This window comes from Myotis davidii, unplaced genomic scaffold (assembly GCF_000327345.1).
Source record: "Myotis davidii unplaced genomic scaffold, ASM32734v1 scaffold181, whole genome shotgun sequence".
Taxonomy (NCBI): Eukaryota; Metazoa; Chordata; class Mammalia; order Chiroptera; family Vespertilionidae; genus Myotis; species Myotis davidii.
In genome coordinates this window covers 1,683,130-1,699,988 of record NW_006291504.1, presented here as the reverse complement: position 1 = coordinate 1,699,988, position 16,859 = coordinate 1,683,130, and the positions used below count along the sequence as shown (strand labels likewise).

Here is a 16,859-nt window from a genome sequence, read left to right as displayed (position 1 = left end):
CGGGTGGGTCTCAGGGCCGCTGTGTGCACCGGCCTGGGCTTATCGAGGCCACGGGCGTGTGTGTTTGCGCGCGTGAGCGTGTTTGAGCATATGTACATGCTGAGTGTGTGTGCGTGCGTGCTGCGTATGTTTGCGTGCTGCCTATGCGTGTGCGCGTGCTGCGTAGCGTCCGTGCGTGCTGCGTAGGGTCCCTTCGTGCTGCCTATGCGTGCGTACATGCTTGTGTGCACGTGCGTTCCGGGACCTCGGAGCTGTAGGACTCGGGCTGTGCTGAGCATTGGAAGGAGCCCGGGGCGCGCCCCTGGGGATGCACTGACCTGGGGGTGTACTGACCTCCAGGTGCAGTGACCTGGGGGTGTACTGACCTCCAGGTGCAGTGACCTGGGGGTGTACTGACCTCCAGGTGCAGTGACCTGGGGGTGTACTGACCTCCAGGTGCAGTGACCTGGGGGTGTAGTTCGAGCATATGTACATGCTGCGTGTGTGTGCGTGCGTGCTGCGTATGTTTGCGTGCTGCCTATGCGTGTGCGCGTGCTGCGTAGCGTCCGTGCGTGCTGCGTAGGGTCCCTTCGTGCTGCCTATGCGTGCGTACATGCTTGTGTGCACGTGCGTTCCGGGACCTCGGAGCTGTAGGACTCGGGCTGTGCTGAGCATTGGAAGGAGCCCGGGGCGCGCCCCTGGGGATGCACTGACCTGGGGGTGTACTGACCTCCAGGTGCAGTGACCTGGGGGCGCACTGACCTGGGGGCGCACTGACCTGGCGGTGCAGTGACCTGGGAAGGAGCCCTCCCCCGGAGCGGGTCTCCCGTGATGATTATAATAACAGGTTAAAGAGGATCGCGGCCCTGAATGCAGACTCGGTCACACAAAAGATGCCCGTTGGCAAGGGTTCGGCACTCACTCGTTAAGAAGGATCGTCCTGATATTTGCACCCCAATATCGGTGCTCAGCCCCCACCACCTCCTGTCGTTGGCCAGTGTGTGTGTTGGGGAGGGGGTCCATTTATTTTTTGGTGAGATTTTTAAATAATTCTGAAAGCCTTTGAGAGATGATGCCCTTCCTTAAATTCACCGATCCACATTCTGAAAAACTTCTAAATTCTCAGCGTAGTTGTAGTGCTCCTGCCAAGTTTTAGTTTATGTTTAATGGCTTTATGGTTTATAAAAAATCAAAAAGGACAAAAATGCTCTGGCGACCCAAGACCGATCATCCCAGCCCTTCCACGTCCTCGCCTTCAGTTCCGAGGGATCGTTTTCTAGTCTCGGGTTTCGTGGGGCCGTTGGGTGTGCGTTTTGGGCTTGGAGACCGGGCCCTTTCAATTGGAATGTTACTAGGGGCGACCCAAGACCGATCATCCCAGCCCTTCCACGTCCTCGCCTTCAGTTCCGAGGGATCGTTTTCTAGTCTCGGGTTTCGTGGGGCCGTTGGGTGTGCGTTTTGGGCTTGGAGACCGGGCCCTTTCAATTGGAATGTTACTAGGATCACTGCAGGTTACATGCAGTTGTAAGAAACTTGTATATGTTGCCCATTCTCTGCCAATGGTAACATTTTGCGAAACTGTGGTTCAGTCAGGACATTGATATTGATAAAGCCACCTATTTTAATCCAGATTTCTCTATTCTACTTGTACTCTCTTGTGTGAACATCGAGTTCTGCCATGTCTTATTGCCTGTGTATGTTCGTGTGTCCACAGGCAGGACATGGACAGCGGCCAGCTCCAAGGGCGTCCCTCCCGCTGCTCTTCTGTGAGCACACACGCCCCCTCACCCGCCTCTCAGTGCCCTGGCCTACTCTCTGGCTGTCCTCATCTGTCTCCTGTTTCTCATATTCTGTCATCTCAGACGTCATAGGCGTGGGGCCACACTACAGGCTGAACCTCTGGGGATCTGCCTTCTGCCCTGAGATCCACCCGGTTGCTGCTTGCACGGTGTTTGATGGCTGGGCGGTGTCCATGGTGTGGATTCGTCGCTGTTGGGCGGTGCACCTGTTGCAGGACATTTGGGTTTCCAGCGCGGCGTGTCATGCAGAGAGAAGCTGTGAACGTGCGCACGGGCTTTTGTGTGAACATGAGCGTTTGTTCTCTGGTGTAGATCGTAAGTGTGCCGTTACCGGGCCGCACGGGCACCGCGCGGTTAGTTTGTAAGGAGTTGCCACAGTGCTGCTCGCAGTGGCTGTGCCATCGTACGTTCCCACCGGCAATGAAATTATCCGCTGGTTGTTATGAGCTGGTCTGTCTGTTTTTGAGTCAGTATGGACATTTTTTTTATTTTTCTACTCTGTTATCCTTTCAGTCAGATTTTACTAGGATTAGGGTGCATAATTTTTAAATTCCTACTTTTTCCCACTTGGATATGTTTCCTTTACTCTTTTTGCCTTTTGGCTATTTTAACTAAGACATTTAAAAAATTATTTCTTTAAAAAACTGTCTTTTGGTATTACCAATTTGTTTTCTCTCTAGTCATTAATTTCTGCTTTTTCCTTATTTCTCCCCTTGAACTTAGCTTAAATATTTTTATCCCTTTTTTAACTTCTTGAATTAATTTTTGTTAATTTTTAATTTGATTTTGTAAAGTGAGATTATGAATTTTCTTCTGAGCATAATTTTGTCTTTATCCAAAAGCCTTTGATATTGCGACTTTCATTGCAAACATTTTCTAGATAGTGTGTGTTGGCAGGTTTGTTTTATTTTGTTCTTTGAAAGAAAAAAATGTATTTACAAAATGCTTTGGGTTTGGGTCAGCCCTGTAGGTAGTGGGTCGGGGATGAAGAGGGAGAGGGGTATAGTAGTCACTTCAAGTTAGGTATCAAGGAAATCTTCAGAAAGCTAGGTTGCCCGAGCTTCGTCCTTCTGCTTACCTGCTTTGTGTATTTGTTTCCTGCCTAAGGAGAGTCCCAAGCAGCCAGGTGCAAGAATACATGCTTGTCACTCAGCCCTTCAGCAGGGAGCGCTGCAAAGGGCTGAGGATCTAAGCCAGGATCTACGCAGCTGTTTTCTTAGAAGTCTGTTTTCTCAGTTTTACTGAATGTTTAAGGAAGAGCATTTTCCTCTAAGGCATGTGTTAGAATAACTTGATATAATGTAAAACTGACAACTAACTATATTTTGTAACGGTTTGACAGGTTGGAATTCGTGGTACCAATATCGTTGTACTTGGGGTTGAAAAGAAGTCAGTCGCCAAGCTTCAGGATGAGCGGACTGTGAGGAAGATCTGTGCCCTGGATGACCACGTCTGCATGGCTTTTGCAGGTACCTGTGGGCCTCCAGGAGTGATACTGAGCATGTTGTGCAGTAGGTCACACCTGTGGGCCCACACCGCTGTTGTGGTGCTGTATGTATACAACGTAGGGAGCTCGCTGCATTTCTCATTTCGACACAAACAGTGTACCCTGTCTTTTCTGGGACAATCACAGCTCTGTAACCGGGATTTCTGAGAGTTGGTTTTGATCAAACATAAATGTCAGAAGGTATACATTATATTATCTTAATTGTAACTGTAGGTAGCTGTTTTCTTTTTAATTTTTTATTTTGATCAGGAAATGATAAAAAACAACAAAGTTGTCCCCTGTCTCCTTTACCCAGTTTACCCCAAGGGTAACATCTTCAAACCAGTAAGTGGACATTGTTACAAGCCAGAGATTTTTTTTCAGATTTCACCAGGTTTACATGCACTCATTTGCATGTGTGTGTAGTGTTATTAGGCTTCCCACACATATAGATTTATGTAGCCATCACCACAGTCAAGATACACAACTCTTACAACCACAAGGCTACCCATGCTATCCTCCTCCGTACCACTGACCTCTGGGGTCAGTAAGCTGTTCTCTTCTCCATCTCTGTAATTGTCATTGTTGAGAATGCTGTCTGAATAGAATCATATGGCATAAAACCTTTTAATGCGGCTTGTTTTCATTCAGCATAAACTACAACATTAGTAGTAGTAATAATAGTATTTAGGGGCAGTTGAAAAAGGAGGTGGTAGAATCTGTCTGTATTGACGTGAGAAACATCCACCACATATATTAAAAATAGTAAGTTACAAAGGAACATGTATGGTACAGTTCTGTTTCTAAACTATAGAATTATATGGCACCTCTTATTCCTCTGGTGGGGAATAAGAGGTACATATCCAAGCACATATCAAAAAGAAATACGGTTCCATTTTGGAAAAAAGTCACATTCTTTTGTTGATGTTACTATATTTTTAATGTTTGAAAAACAGTCCTTAGGGAAATAAATCAAAGCATTTGAAAAAAATGATTTCATGTACCATGTGGAATTCCATTTAATAGTAGAAATTTTACAATATGATAGTAGCTTCAAGGTAAGTTTGTGGCATAAATTTAAAAACACTGGACTAAGGGCTCATTTATTCTATAATTGCTTATTTATAAACAGTCAAATTGCAATACTATTTTTTTAAATATTTTTATTGATTTCAGAGAGGAAGAGAGAGGGAAAAAGAGATAGAAACATCAATGATGAGAGAGAATCATTGATCAGCTGCCTCTTGCACACCCACTACTGGTGATGTGCCCGCAACCCAGGCATGTGCCCTTGACCAGAATCGAACCCGGGACCTTTCAGTCCGCAGGCTGATGCTCTATCCACTGAGCCAAACCAGCTATTTATTAGTATAATTGTTGCTTATTATGTTAAAAACAGACACACACACACACACAACTATGATACTCATGTGGTTTGGCAAATTTGTCACTGACTCAGTTTAGTACAACTTTCTAAGTATGCTACTTTTAGGTTTCTCTACTTTTGGATCATAGATGTTGTAAATGGAAAAATACTTAGAAATCTCCTTTCTGATCACATTTTCTAAATGAGTGAAGCTTTTAATTCATAGGATAAGCTAAGTCAGTCTTTTTCCATTTCTTATTTTTGTTTTAATCCTCACCAGAGTATATTTTTTCCATTGATTTCCAGAGAAAGTGGGTGGGGAGAGACAGAAACTTCCACATGCGAGAGACACATGGATTGGTTGCCTCCTGCAGATGCCCCAACCAGAGCCAGGGAAGTGCATGCCTTTGACCAGGAATCACACTGGGGACCTTCGGTCCACAGGCCAGCACCCTATCCCCTGAGCCACACCAGCCAGGGCTCTTTCCATCTCTTTCTCTCCGATAACATCCGCCAGGAGAAGAGAATCAGTTTCTCTTCCCTTAACCCTGCTTGTGACTCGCGCCCGGCCCACGAGTGTGAGGGTGATCCCCAGCGGTGGGTATTCTGACAGCGTCTTGTTGTTGACGAGTATTAACCATCTTCAGGGACAGCAGTTCTTCTGGCTCCTGTGAACCTGATTTGAGATGATGTGGAAGCGGAACAAGAGTCTGTGATACAGAATCCTGATGGTTAGATGAGCAAGGGGTGTTTCAAAGACTGGGAATGACTGTGGGCAATGTGGCTTTAAGAGAGTGGGGAAGGAAGGAAACTCGCCATGGAAAGGTCGAATGCCAAAGAAGTCTTTGCTATAATAGAAGCGTTTACATGCATTGCATCTGTTGGGGCACGTACTTTATTTCCGTACAGAAGTGTTAGGAATTAATTACATGCTGTTTGGTAGGATGAAGGTAAGGCATGTTTTCTTTTTCTGGTTTCACATTTTTTAATGTCCAATCCTTAATCTTAGACAGAATGCTGAGACATGTTTCAAAGTTATATTGAATGAAGTTTGAATTCAGTGGATATGTGTTTGATAATGAAATGTAATGTTCATTGTTTTCATAAGAAGAAATCCAGCCTGCTCCATGGTTAGGAAATAAGTATATTAGTTTTGGAATCAGGATAGACCATCAACCTTTGAACAGGCTGCCATTGATATCTCCCCCTGAAAAAGTTTTTAAAAATATGAGTACAGAGATTTTAAAAAACTATTTTTAATAAACCCTAACAACCAGCCCATCTATGAATGAAACCATTTTAATCTTTTGGAAATAGTTTACTTAACATTAGTGTTTAACCATTATTCGTTAGCACCCTTTTCTTTAAACAGTCAGTAAGAATGCATCATGTTAAGCCCCGGAGGAAATAAATCAGAATGTCAGATAAGCGACTTGCAAAGAATTCTACAGTCTTTATAATGGACGTATATTGAGAAAAACAAAGGACATTATAAGAAAGATTTTGTGTTAGCTAAAACCCTCTTGACATTGAAAAAGTCCTCCTTTCTTGTAATGGTTCAACTGCTCTTATAGGACTGACTGCTGATGCTCGAGTGGTGATAACCAGAGCCCGTGTGGAGTGCCAGAGCCATAAGCTTACCGTTGAGGACCCAGTCACTGTTGAGTATATAACTCGCTTCATAGCCTCCTTAAAACAGGTAAGCCAAGAGAGCAGCCAGCTGCTTCACGCTTCTCCTTTACCGTTACGGGTCAGGCCATGCAAATACTTCAGGCATTTAGTCTATGAAATCTGCGTTCTCTGTTCTTCCTCACACGTCACACTCACACTGTCACTGCAGTGGAACGGATTGATTTGATCACTGGGAATCTCAATCAGTGTCAGTGGTGGAGATTATATTAAAACTAGAGGCTTGGTGCACGAAATTCACGCGCTCAGGAGGGTGCGGTCCCTCAGCTCGGCCTGCGCCCTCTCACAGTCCAGGAGCCCTCAGGGATGTCCAACTGCCAGCTTAGGCCCACTCCCTGTGAGCCCGGCTTCTGGCTGAGCGGCGCTCTCCCTGTGGGAACATACTGACCACCAGGGGCAGCTCCTGTGTTGAGCATCTGCCCCCTGATGGTCAGTGCGCATCACAGCGACCGGTCATTCTGCCATTCGGTCAATTTGCATATTAGCCTTTTATTATATAGGATTAAAAAGAGCAAGCAATCTAATCTTTTAAGGGCGTATCTTCACTTCTGAAGATAGAGTAAAGAGAACCAATTTTTAGAGTTTACCAAAGCAATACCCATGATTCTTTCACCCACAAACCTACACACAACTGATAGTGTTCAGGTATAAGTTCTGAATCCGTAGTAAGTACATTAATATTAAGTCTAATCATGATGTGGACAAATATGCTTTTCACTTATTATTTTATGTGTTCTTATATATGTCAACAAAGTCCTTATATAACTCTATACAGGCAGAACTCCTTTTTTTTTAAACCCTAGATCACCTTCTTGGATTCTTGTTATTTTTTTATTTAATATATTTATTGATTTCAGAGAGGAAGGGAGAAAGAGAGAGAGAGGGAGATAGAAACATCAATAATGAGAGAGAATCATTGGTCGGCTGCCTTCTGCACGCCCCCTACTGGGGATCGAGCCCGCAACCCAGGCATGTGCCCTTGGCCGGAATCGAACCTGGGACTATCCACTGAGCCAAGCCAGCTAGGGCCAGGCAGAACTTCTTTTATTGTTCCTCACTTTATTGCACTTTACAGATATGCATTTATTATAAATTGAAAGTAGGTCCCTCCACCAACAAAAAATTAAGACTTGCTTTACTGTGATACTCTTTCTTATGGTGGTCTGGATGCTCAGAGGTCTGCCTGTAATACTGATTTTAGTTGCTATCCATAATTACTTAGGATGTTTCTAGTTTATTTCATTTTCTCATTCCTTCTCTCACTTGCTGGCTCTCAAATTGCTATTTTAATAACATTATCTTTGAAACAGATTTTGTTATTTTTAAATTATATTGGGTTATTTTTTAAAATTAGAATTGGTCTTTTTGAAAATTTATTTTTATTGATTTCAGAGAGGAAGGGAGAGGGAGAGAGAGAGAGAAACATCAATGATGAGAGAGAATCATTGATCAGCTGCCTCCTGCACACCCAACACTGGGGATGGAGCCTACAACCTGGGCATGTGCCCTGACCGGGAATCAAACTGTGACCTCCTGGTTCATAGGTCAGTGCTCAACCACTGAGCCACTTGGGCTGAGCAAATTATAATTGGTTTTAAGACTTTTGTTATATAGCTAAATTACTTTCTGAAAAAATTGAACCAATTTTTATTATGCAATAAACAATGTATAAGTGTACCCCTGAAGAATCATTAGCACTGGTTTTTCATTTTTCTTTTATTTTGCAAAGAAGTATAACATAGTTAGTGCTTTGGGCCAACTATTTAGCCTGTTTTTCCTTAATTTTCTTATTTATATAATGAGCATTACAGTAATACCTACTCTGTTGAGTTGGATTAAATACGTTTAAAACATTTAGAACACTTTCTGGCATGGATTTTACCATTTGTCCACATAGAGATATTTTTATAGACCATACTTTCTGTATATTAAAGTTTTAAATTACATGCTTAATTTTAAATTGCCCTATTTTTAAGATTTAATTTATGTTGCAGGAAAGTCCAACATTTTTATATTTTGTTGCTTTTTTTATTTGCTCTGCTTTTTCCAGAGTTTATAAAGGCATCCCCTCAAAAACAAGGTGTGAAACATTGTGTATACAAGATTCCCAATTGTAATTTTTAGGTCTTCTTCTAGAAACATGAAGGTTATGTGTAGAATATTATAGAAACATTAGGGATTCAGTGCACAAATTCATGCACCCTGAAAGAAACTGTGAGCCATGAGGCTGCAATGGGCACAGGAGCAGGTCTCGGCCCATCCTCCCGCCACGCCCCCCCATCCCCTGTCTGCTGGCAGCCCCGCTCTTGCCACTACTACTCCCATGTGCTGACAATGCCAACCCCACTCACATCCGCTGACAGGGCGGAGCAATTGGGGCCAGCACCAGCAGCGGTGAGAGCAGGGCTGGCACCAGCAGCAGGTGCAAGCGGCCCCAGTCACCCCCCAGGAGCAGGGGGAGGTGGAGAAACCTTCGGGGTGATCAGGGCCAGCGCTGGGTGCTGGCAGCGGGTACTAGTGCGGCCAGCACCGGCAGCAGGTGCGAGCTCCGGTGGAATTGCAGTGCGCGGGAGCAAAGAATTTTCAGTACCCACCAGAGGCTTGCCCCATTGACAGCGACCGGCGCCCCACCTTGGTCTGGCGACCCCGCTCACCTGCTCCACCATCCCGCCGTGGCTGATGCTCTTAATGTTCAGCACTCTGCCGCCTGCTGCCGACGCCTGCCATGTTCTGTGCACGCCCCCTGGTGGTCAGCACACGTCATGGCGACCGGTTGTTCGTTTGTTCCACCGTTCGGTCTATTTCACATTAGGGTGTTATATATCTAGATACATTTTAAGTCTGTAAGAGTAATTTGCCACCGAGGAGGGTCCTGGGCTCTGGGATAAAGGAGAGATGCTTTAGATACGCCTCTGGTACTCACAGATTACTTTTCCGTTTCAAAAAGCGTTGACTAAGCACATAAAGTGGAAGGGCCTGTCCTCTAAGGTGTGTTTGCCACACATCTTCTTACATCAGTGAGATCTAGGAGCATTAGGAGATACAGAGAAATTAAAACAGACCCTACTTTACAAGCGCATTATGTTTGTGTAGCCAGTTATTTGCATCCATAATTTGAATTGGCTGTTAAAACACATGCCTAATAGGATGTAAACATTTTAAAATAGATACAGTGCTAGACGAGTCCAGAAGGAAGCTGGTGTCAAGCTGTTCGAGCCGCCAAGGTGCACGCGTGGCTGAGCTGCCTGTGGGCGGTCTCGGCTCCCGGTCAGGACCCATCCTCACTTCTGGGGCACCAGGCGCAGTGAGTGTGGGCCCCACTCCCGATGGAGCTCAGATCCTGGCACTCGAGTGAAAAACACAGTTGGTTCCCAGGGCCCGGCTGACTGTGAGGAGAAAGCATGCTTTTTCTTTAGAGAAACAAAGAGTCCCTTGTTTTGGAGCTGACAGAATGCCTCGGCGGGTTTTATGTAGAGTAACTCAGTGTACGGTGGACAAATATACTGGACAGTGATGGTACCAAGAAAAGACATTGGATGACAACAGCGTCATGTGAGAACGCTGATAGTAATAATTGTCAGGTCTCTCACAGGCAGCGGGGGGGTGATCTAAAGCACAGCTAATGAAAACCAGCTTCCGGGGCCCAGCGGCGTGAGGCACACGGTTCTCCGCCGTCACCAAGGCTCACCCTTGTTATTTACCCAAATGTGCAGAAACCAATGGGAAGACAGCAGTAAGACCACGTAGAAGTAAACAGCATATCCTTCTATAGACTATGTACATTTTTAAAAATTTCATTGTGGATTTGAAGTTAGTTCAAAAAGAGAGAAGAGAATCGGGAAGATATACAGGATAAAGAAGGTGTTACTTGATAAGTAATAGAATGGCCTTTGTATGGCCTATACCAGTGATGGCGAGCCTATGACGCGTGTCAGAGGTGACACGTGAACTCATTTTTTTGGTTGATTTCTCTTTGTTAAATGGCATTTAAATATATAAAATAAATATCAAAAATATAAGTCTTTGTTTTACTATGGTTGCAAAGATCAAAAAATGTCTGCATGTGACACGGCACCAGAGTTAAGTTAGGGTTTTTCAAAATGCGGACACGCCAAGCTCAGAGGTTCACCAACACTGGCCTATACACAAGGTAATTACCGAAACATTTTATTTTCAGAAATACACTCAGAGCAATGGACGAAGACCTTTTGGCATTTCTGCCCTAATTGTCGGCTTCGACGATGATGGTATCCCGAGACTGTACCAGACCGATCCCTCTGGCACTTACCACGCTTGGAAGGTGAGCCCTGAATTTGTAATATATTAAAGGAAGTTGAAAAGATGTATTCACCATAAATGCTTTATCACTTTACCGGGCATGATGAAAATTATGTTACATGAAAATATTGATGGTGAGAGGAACTTCATGTAACCATTTAGCCAGTTGGAAATTATGATGGTTTCTGGTGGATAGAGAAAGACTTTGGCTTATTAATCACCGGGTTTTTCCTTTACGTTTGGAAAGATGTGACCACCCTAAGTGCATACGAATGGCCAGGTGAGAAATACCCAGTTCCTGCTCATCGCCACCCTTCCGCTGACTGCCACGTCACATGGCTGCTGCTCCGAGGAGAGGCACGTGTCTGTCTGTTTTAACAAAGATGAGAGAGCCTGTGAGCTCCACACTGAACCCTCCAGTGCACCCTCTGTTCTAGGAGCCGGAGCCCCAAACCATGACTGTATTCCCGTGTGTCAAAATGCTGACACGGCCTCACCATCCCTGGGATGCAGCTTTTATTTGGCTGGTTTTTGAGTCGCCGTTCGTGTCTCAGCGCCCAGCACCTGCTGTGTTTAATGGCGCACTCAGTCTCATGGTGCCCAGAAGGAGGGCCACAGACACCAGTGGTGGTGTCCGAGATGAATGCTTGTACATTCTGATACATAAGAAGAAGACCATACCCAGAATCTAGGATAAGTGATTTTGACTATTACACGTTTAAATACTGCCCGGCTGGCGTGGCTCAGGGGTGAGCATCGACCTACGAACCAGGAGCTCATGGTTCGATTCCCGGTCAGGACACACGCCCAGGTTGCGGGCTCCATTCCCAGTGTGGGGAATGCAGGAGGCAACCAATCAATGAGACTCTCTCATCATTGGTGTTTCTGTCTCTCCTTTCCTCTCTGAAATCAATAAAAAATATATTCTTAAAAGGTTTAAATACTTAGGTTTTAAAATAATGTTATGAAGAGTTTATGTTACTATATTAACATCCAGATAAATTAATCGGGAAATCTTGCCTTGACTTTTAAGCCTGTATTAACTAACGTATTTGATTTGAGCTGACCATACTCATACTACTTTACAGACCAGTTAACCAGTCCAGTGAAACAGTGGCTGGTATTCTCACCACAGAGACCTGGGTGCTTGTGTCAGCTGCACACCCGTTAAGCCACCTGCACATCTCATGGCTGTCAGAGGCTCTGAGTGTACCTGCTGAAATACCAGGCTTGTTCCTGCCGCCGAGAAACCTTGTTCGTGTGCCTCCGGTCTCTGCCCTGCACAGAACGAGTGGTCACCCTGAACCTCTGTCTTCTGTTTGCATTGGTCATGACGTCATCACTCTTCATTTCAGTTTCATAATGATTTCCATGTTTATGTAGTTTTCCATTTTATTGTGGTTATTCCCTGAGGTCACACATAGAAGCATTTTTTATTTCAAAGTCCATGGGCATGGGCAATAGGCTAGTGAAAACCTGGAGGTGGGGGTAGGGATTGGGAGGAGAGGGGCAGGGGGAGGGAATGGGAAATATCTATAATGCTATCAACAATAAAAACAAAAAAATAAAAGATCTTGAAAAAAAAAAGTTCATTGAAAGACAAAAAAAAAAAAAAGCCAGGAGACTCTCCCAGCTCCAAGGAGCCTAAACGGACCCACGCCCAGGCGTCTGATTGGATCCTCAGTGGGCACCGTCACAACCAGAGACACTGAATGTACTCGCAGTGGTGTGTGTCGGCCGTAAGCTTTGGGGAGTGGACTTACCGTGTTATATTTTAAAGTCCCTGTTTTAAGGGAACTGAGAGAAGTATTTAGGGGCAAAATGTTATGACATCTCCAACATGAAAAAAACATGCAATGTGTGTGTAAGTAAATGGAGAGATAAGACAAATACCTCAATGTTAATAACATGAATCTAGGTTAAAAGGTGCATAGTAGTTCATTGTCCTCTCAGCTTTTCACAGGTTTGAAATGACCAAGTTAGAAAATTGAGGAAAGAGAATAGTAAGAAGGAAGAAGTGACGATGGCTCCTTTAAGAAGTTTAGCTGTAAAGGGGAGCAGGGAGAATGTGGGTTCAGGGAAGGTGTGTTTCAAGACTTGACACGACACAGGATCTGTTTGGTCAGCAACAGTATTCAGCTCGGAATATGCTGGACACTGAGCATAGCTGACAGTCTGCTCTCAGAGGACGGACATGCTAGTGGCGGCAAATGGACAGCATGTTGAGCTGGGGTGGTACCATGTGCCACCCCAGGTGGGGGCCCCCGGGTGTGTGTCCCCGGGAGTGGGGTCCCCCGGTGGGGGTCAGGAGCGCAGCATGGGCATCACCGGTGCAGCTGGAAATGCAGGGCAGCAGCCCTCAGACCTCTGAGTCCGGAGCACTGTCTGCCTTCCGAGACCCCATGGAATCCTTACCCGTGACGACCTCAGAAGTCCCGCCCTGCTCTGGAGAAGCAGAGACCGATGGGGGCTGAGGAGGGGGAGGGGGGAGTGGTCTGAAGAGGGACCTGGGAAGCAGGATGTGAGCAGAGCCGGAGAGAGGTGAGGGAGCACAGTGTGGCCAGGGCTGGGGTCCCAGACGGGACAGACGCCAGTGCAGATGCTCTGAAGAGCGGCTTCCTGGTGTGTGTGTGTGTGGGGGGCGGTGTACAGGGCAGAGGCAGGACATGAGAGGGCAGAGGCGTCTACACAGCAGGGAATCGCAGAGGGCCCTCCTCACACTCCTTCGCAAAATTGTGCATTTTACTCTGAACAGGACCGGACGCCAGTTTTAGCAAAACAGAACCATTAAAGGGACTCTTTTTAAAGGATCCTTCTGGCTACTATGAAAACAATCTATGAAAAAGCCGTATGGAGAGAGCAAGGATGGATGCAGGTGACACAGTAGGAATCAGTGGCTGAGCATTGCCCCGCACCAAGAGGCCGTGGGTGCGATTCCAGTCCAGGCACAGGCCTGGGTTCGGGCTCGATCCCCAGTGGGGGCATGAGGAAGGCAGCTGATCAAGGATTCTCTGTCATTGATGTTTCTCTCTCTCCCATTCCCTCTTCTCTCTCTAAAATAATCGATAAAAAAATACATTTTAAAAAATAGGTGATTTGAGTTTGGTGAAAAGTGGTTAGATGTTGGTTTTATTTTGCAAGATGAGGAATGGTGTGAGGCTTTGCTTAATGGGTATAAGGTGTGAACGAGAAGGAAGAGTAGCTGAAAGGTTGTGGAATATGTATACATTTATGAAAATGACAGTGAAAGGGGGATTGTGACGATGCAGAGGAAAGGAAGACGTAAAAGGAGAGGCTCTAATAGGTGCAGTGGCATGGAACGCAGGGTGGAAGTGGGAAGGTAGGAGCATGGACAATTAAGTGAAAGAAATGATTGTTTTTAGTGGAACATTCCAAACATATACCTAAGAATACAAAAATAATATCAGTGCATGCGTGTAGTCACCAAGTTTAAACAGGTGCTGACATGTTACCATATTTGCTTCAGCTCACGTTTTAAGTGAAATGTGGGACTGAGGGAGGTGATGGCACAGCACTCACGCGCCACCACCAGCCCCACGCAGCCGGAGCGTCCTGTGTGGCCTCCACCTGTTCCCTCCTCCCGCCGCCGCTCCCTCCGGGAAACCACTTCCCACAGTTGGATCGTCACTGCACATGGAAGCACCCAGAACAGTAGGGGCTGTTTTGCATTTTACCCCGAGACGACATTAGGTATGATTGCTCACTAGTGAGCCAACGGTGACAAATAGGGGTGTTTGTGGCCTTCAGGGACACTTGGCTGTCACTGCTGCATCAATGGACAGAGCTGCTCAACAGCCTACAGTCACAGGACAGCCCCCCTTCCCCTGCAAAGAATTATCTGTTCCCAAAGGTCAGTGGTGTTGAGGTGAAGAAAACTCACGCTAACCTTCCCAGCCCTTCATTTCTCCATGCGTGAACTGAGTTAGTAACGTTACCTATGTAATTATAGGGGATGGTTGGGCTGGATGAGTTAATTCATGTGAAATGCACAGCATAGTGCCTGGCACATACGTGCTCTGCTCATGTAAGTTACTGTCATCTCCATCATCACCGTCCTGGTCTTAGTCTGGAATTGAGAGTGAATGACAGGAACCTGCGTAAACTACCTGTGGCCAAACAGCGAGGGAAGTGTGCTTGCCTTTTCCTTCCTTTGATGAAAAATTCTGAAGAAATAGAAAACTGGGGACTGGAACAGAAGAAGCCCCTCTTGCTTATAAAGCCAGAGAAGATCATGAATGTAATAATTAGTGTATGCTGGTCTAAGTTCTCAGAACGTGACGCGCAGTCCCATTCGTGTAAACAGCTTTCTTCACGTTGATGTTCTTTTTCCCCTCGTTTTTCTCCCTTTTGCACCAAAGTCTCACCTCCTCTCCTTCCCACACCTCACGGAGTTTCAGCTCTTTCCATCTATCCTGCTGTCAGGAACTTGGGAATATTAGAGCGACAGGCGCATTGGCCAGTAGAAAGCATGGGTGTGTCTGAAAACTACTCCTGCTGGTGCTATAGATTACTCATGGGAGTGACCAATGAGCTGTTGAAATGTTTGCTACATTTTCAAACCTACAATTTTCATTTAGCAATTACGCTAAGAAATACTGGAATAAACTGTAAATCTTTAAACTTCACTTAGTAACCGTAAATTCCTTCATATTGCAGTATTACTAAGCGTTATCTTCTGTTTTTCAAGGCAAATGCAATAGGCCGAAGTGCTAAAACTGTCCGAGAATTTCTAGAAAAGAATTACACAGAAGACGCCATAGCTAATGACAGTGAAGCTATCAAACTAGCAATAAGAGCTTTGCTAGAAGTAAGTGATCTAATCCTATATAATAAAAGTGTAGTATGCAAATTGTCCCCTCAACCAGGAGTTTATCTGGGAGTTCGACCAGGGGGCGGGGCCAGCCAGGGGAAGGAGGGAGGCGGCAGCGGGTGGCCAGGGGGAGAAAGGAGAGGGAGGTTCTGGCCAGCAGTGCTAGGGACCCTACCAGTGCACGGGTTTTGTGCACTGGGTCTCTAGTAAAGGATATTGAGGAAAGCAGAGGTTTTTGTCCTTTAATTGCGTATTAAAGCACAGAATTTCCCGAAGTCATTCTAAAACCAACTTGTTCTACATTAGGTTGTCCAGTCTGGTGGGAAAAACATTGACCTTGCTATCATGAGAAGAAACCAGCCTTTGAAAGTAAGTCGCTAACCAACAAGAAGAGTCGGTAGTGTGTCTGGACAGAATTTAAGATGTGACGCCTGAATGCCCTGAGCACCACTGACATGATGACAGCTTCTGGGGGTTTCTGAGGCGAAGCTCGCTGATGTGATGTGCTTATTGCGAGCAGTCACCTCTCCCTCGCCCTTTGTGAAGACGAGGTGCTGAGGCCCGTGCACAGACCTCCCCGTGTGTGTGTTCTTAGAGGGAGGGACCCGGCTGAGTCAGACATCCTGGGATCAGCACAGCACGTTCCCCATGCAGGTCCTTCCTGCCACCATGTAGAGAGCAGCCACTCTTCTTAGATTCTTAGATCTTCCGACAGCAAGCTATGCTTCCAGCGAGTGTCCTCCAGCTGCCATTTACATCACTGCTGGCCCTCCAGGCTTTGGACATAATGTGATCTTCATTATGTCAACAAACCCTCCACCTATTCTGGATTGCCTACTGGTTTTTATCTATTTTCTACACTTTCCACTTAAAGGTGCTTTGAGCCACTGTTGACTTAAATTTTAATACCTTGTGTGATGCCCTTTGCCTGTTTCTTTGTGGTGAGTCTAACCTGTTATCTGTATACCTTTTGTCAGCCGTTATGAGTTACAGCTGCTGGACCACAAAATAAATTGTTCAGAACAATGTGATGAATGGTTCTGAAGTTTATGGTAGAGGATTCGTTGGCCAAAGAGCATTCAAAACATGGTTCTCTGTTGTTCGTTAGGTAGAACTTTACAATGTGGTTTGCTCTCTTTAGCTGAGAGTGTACAAAAGCATGGGAAACATGCAAAGTATGCTAACATTTCCTATACGTGTACCTTTCCTTTTGTTGTAGGGAAGATATTTCAAGGGGAAATAGTGTTGAAATCAGCGCTGTGTGCAGAGTGGGGTTTTTGTTTTTGCTTTGGAGTATGTATGTGGAGGGGATTCTTGTTGTAATGGTACCACATCCCTACATTGTATTAGTTAACCAATGGATGGGGATATGAGGATAGGCCAGCAGCAGAGTTTCAGTGAATTAGAGAGAGCGGGATGGGGATGGGGCTT

The 16,859-nt window shown here is 45.5% G+C and overlaps 1 protein-coding gene across 1 annotated transcript in view; it reads left to right on the top strand.

Moving 5' to 3' along the window:
• Positions 1-16,859, top strand: part of PSMA8 (proteasome subunit alpha 8) — a 21,998-nt gene that overhangs the window by 704 nt on the left and 4,435 nt on the right. The window contains exons 2-8 of the mRNA XM_006764885.2: positions 1,870-2,002; positions 2,091-2,093; positions 3,121-3,247; positions 6,205-6,329; positions 10,497-10,619; positions 15,306-15,425; positions 15,735-15,797. Coding sequence (XP_006764948.1) covers positions 1,870-2,002; positions 2,091-2,093; positions 3,121-3,247; positions 6,205-6,329; positions 10,497-10,619; positions 15,306-15,425; positions 15,735-15,797 — 694 coding nt within the window. The remainder of the gene's footprint in view (positions 1-1,869; positions 2,003-2,090; positions 2,094-3,120; positions 3,248-6,204; positions 6,330-10,496; positions 10,620-15,305; positions 15,426-15,734; positions 15,798-16,859) is intronic.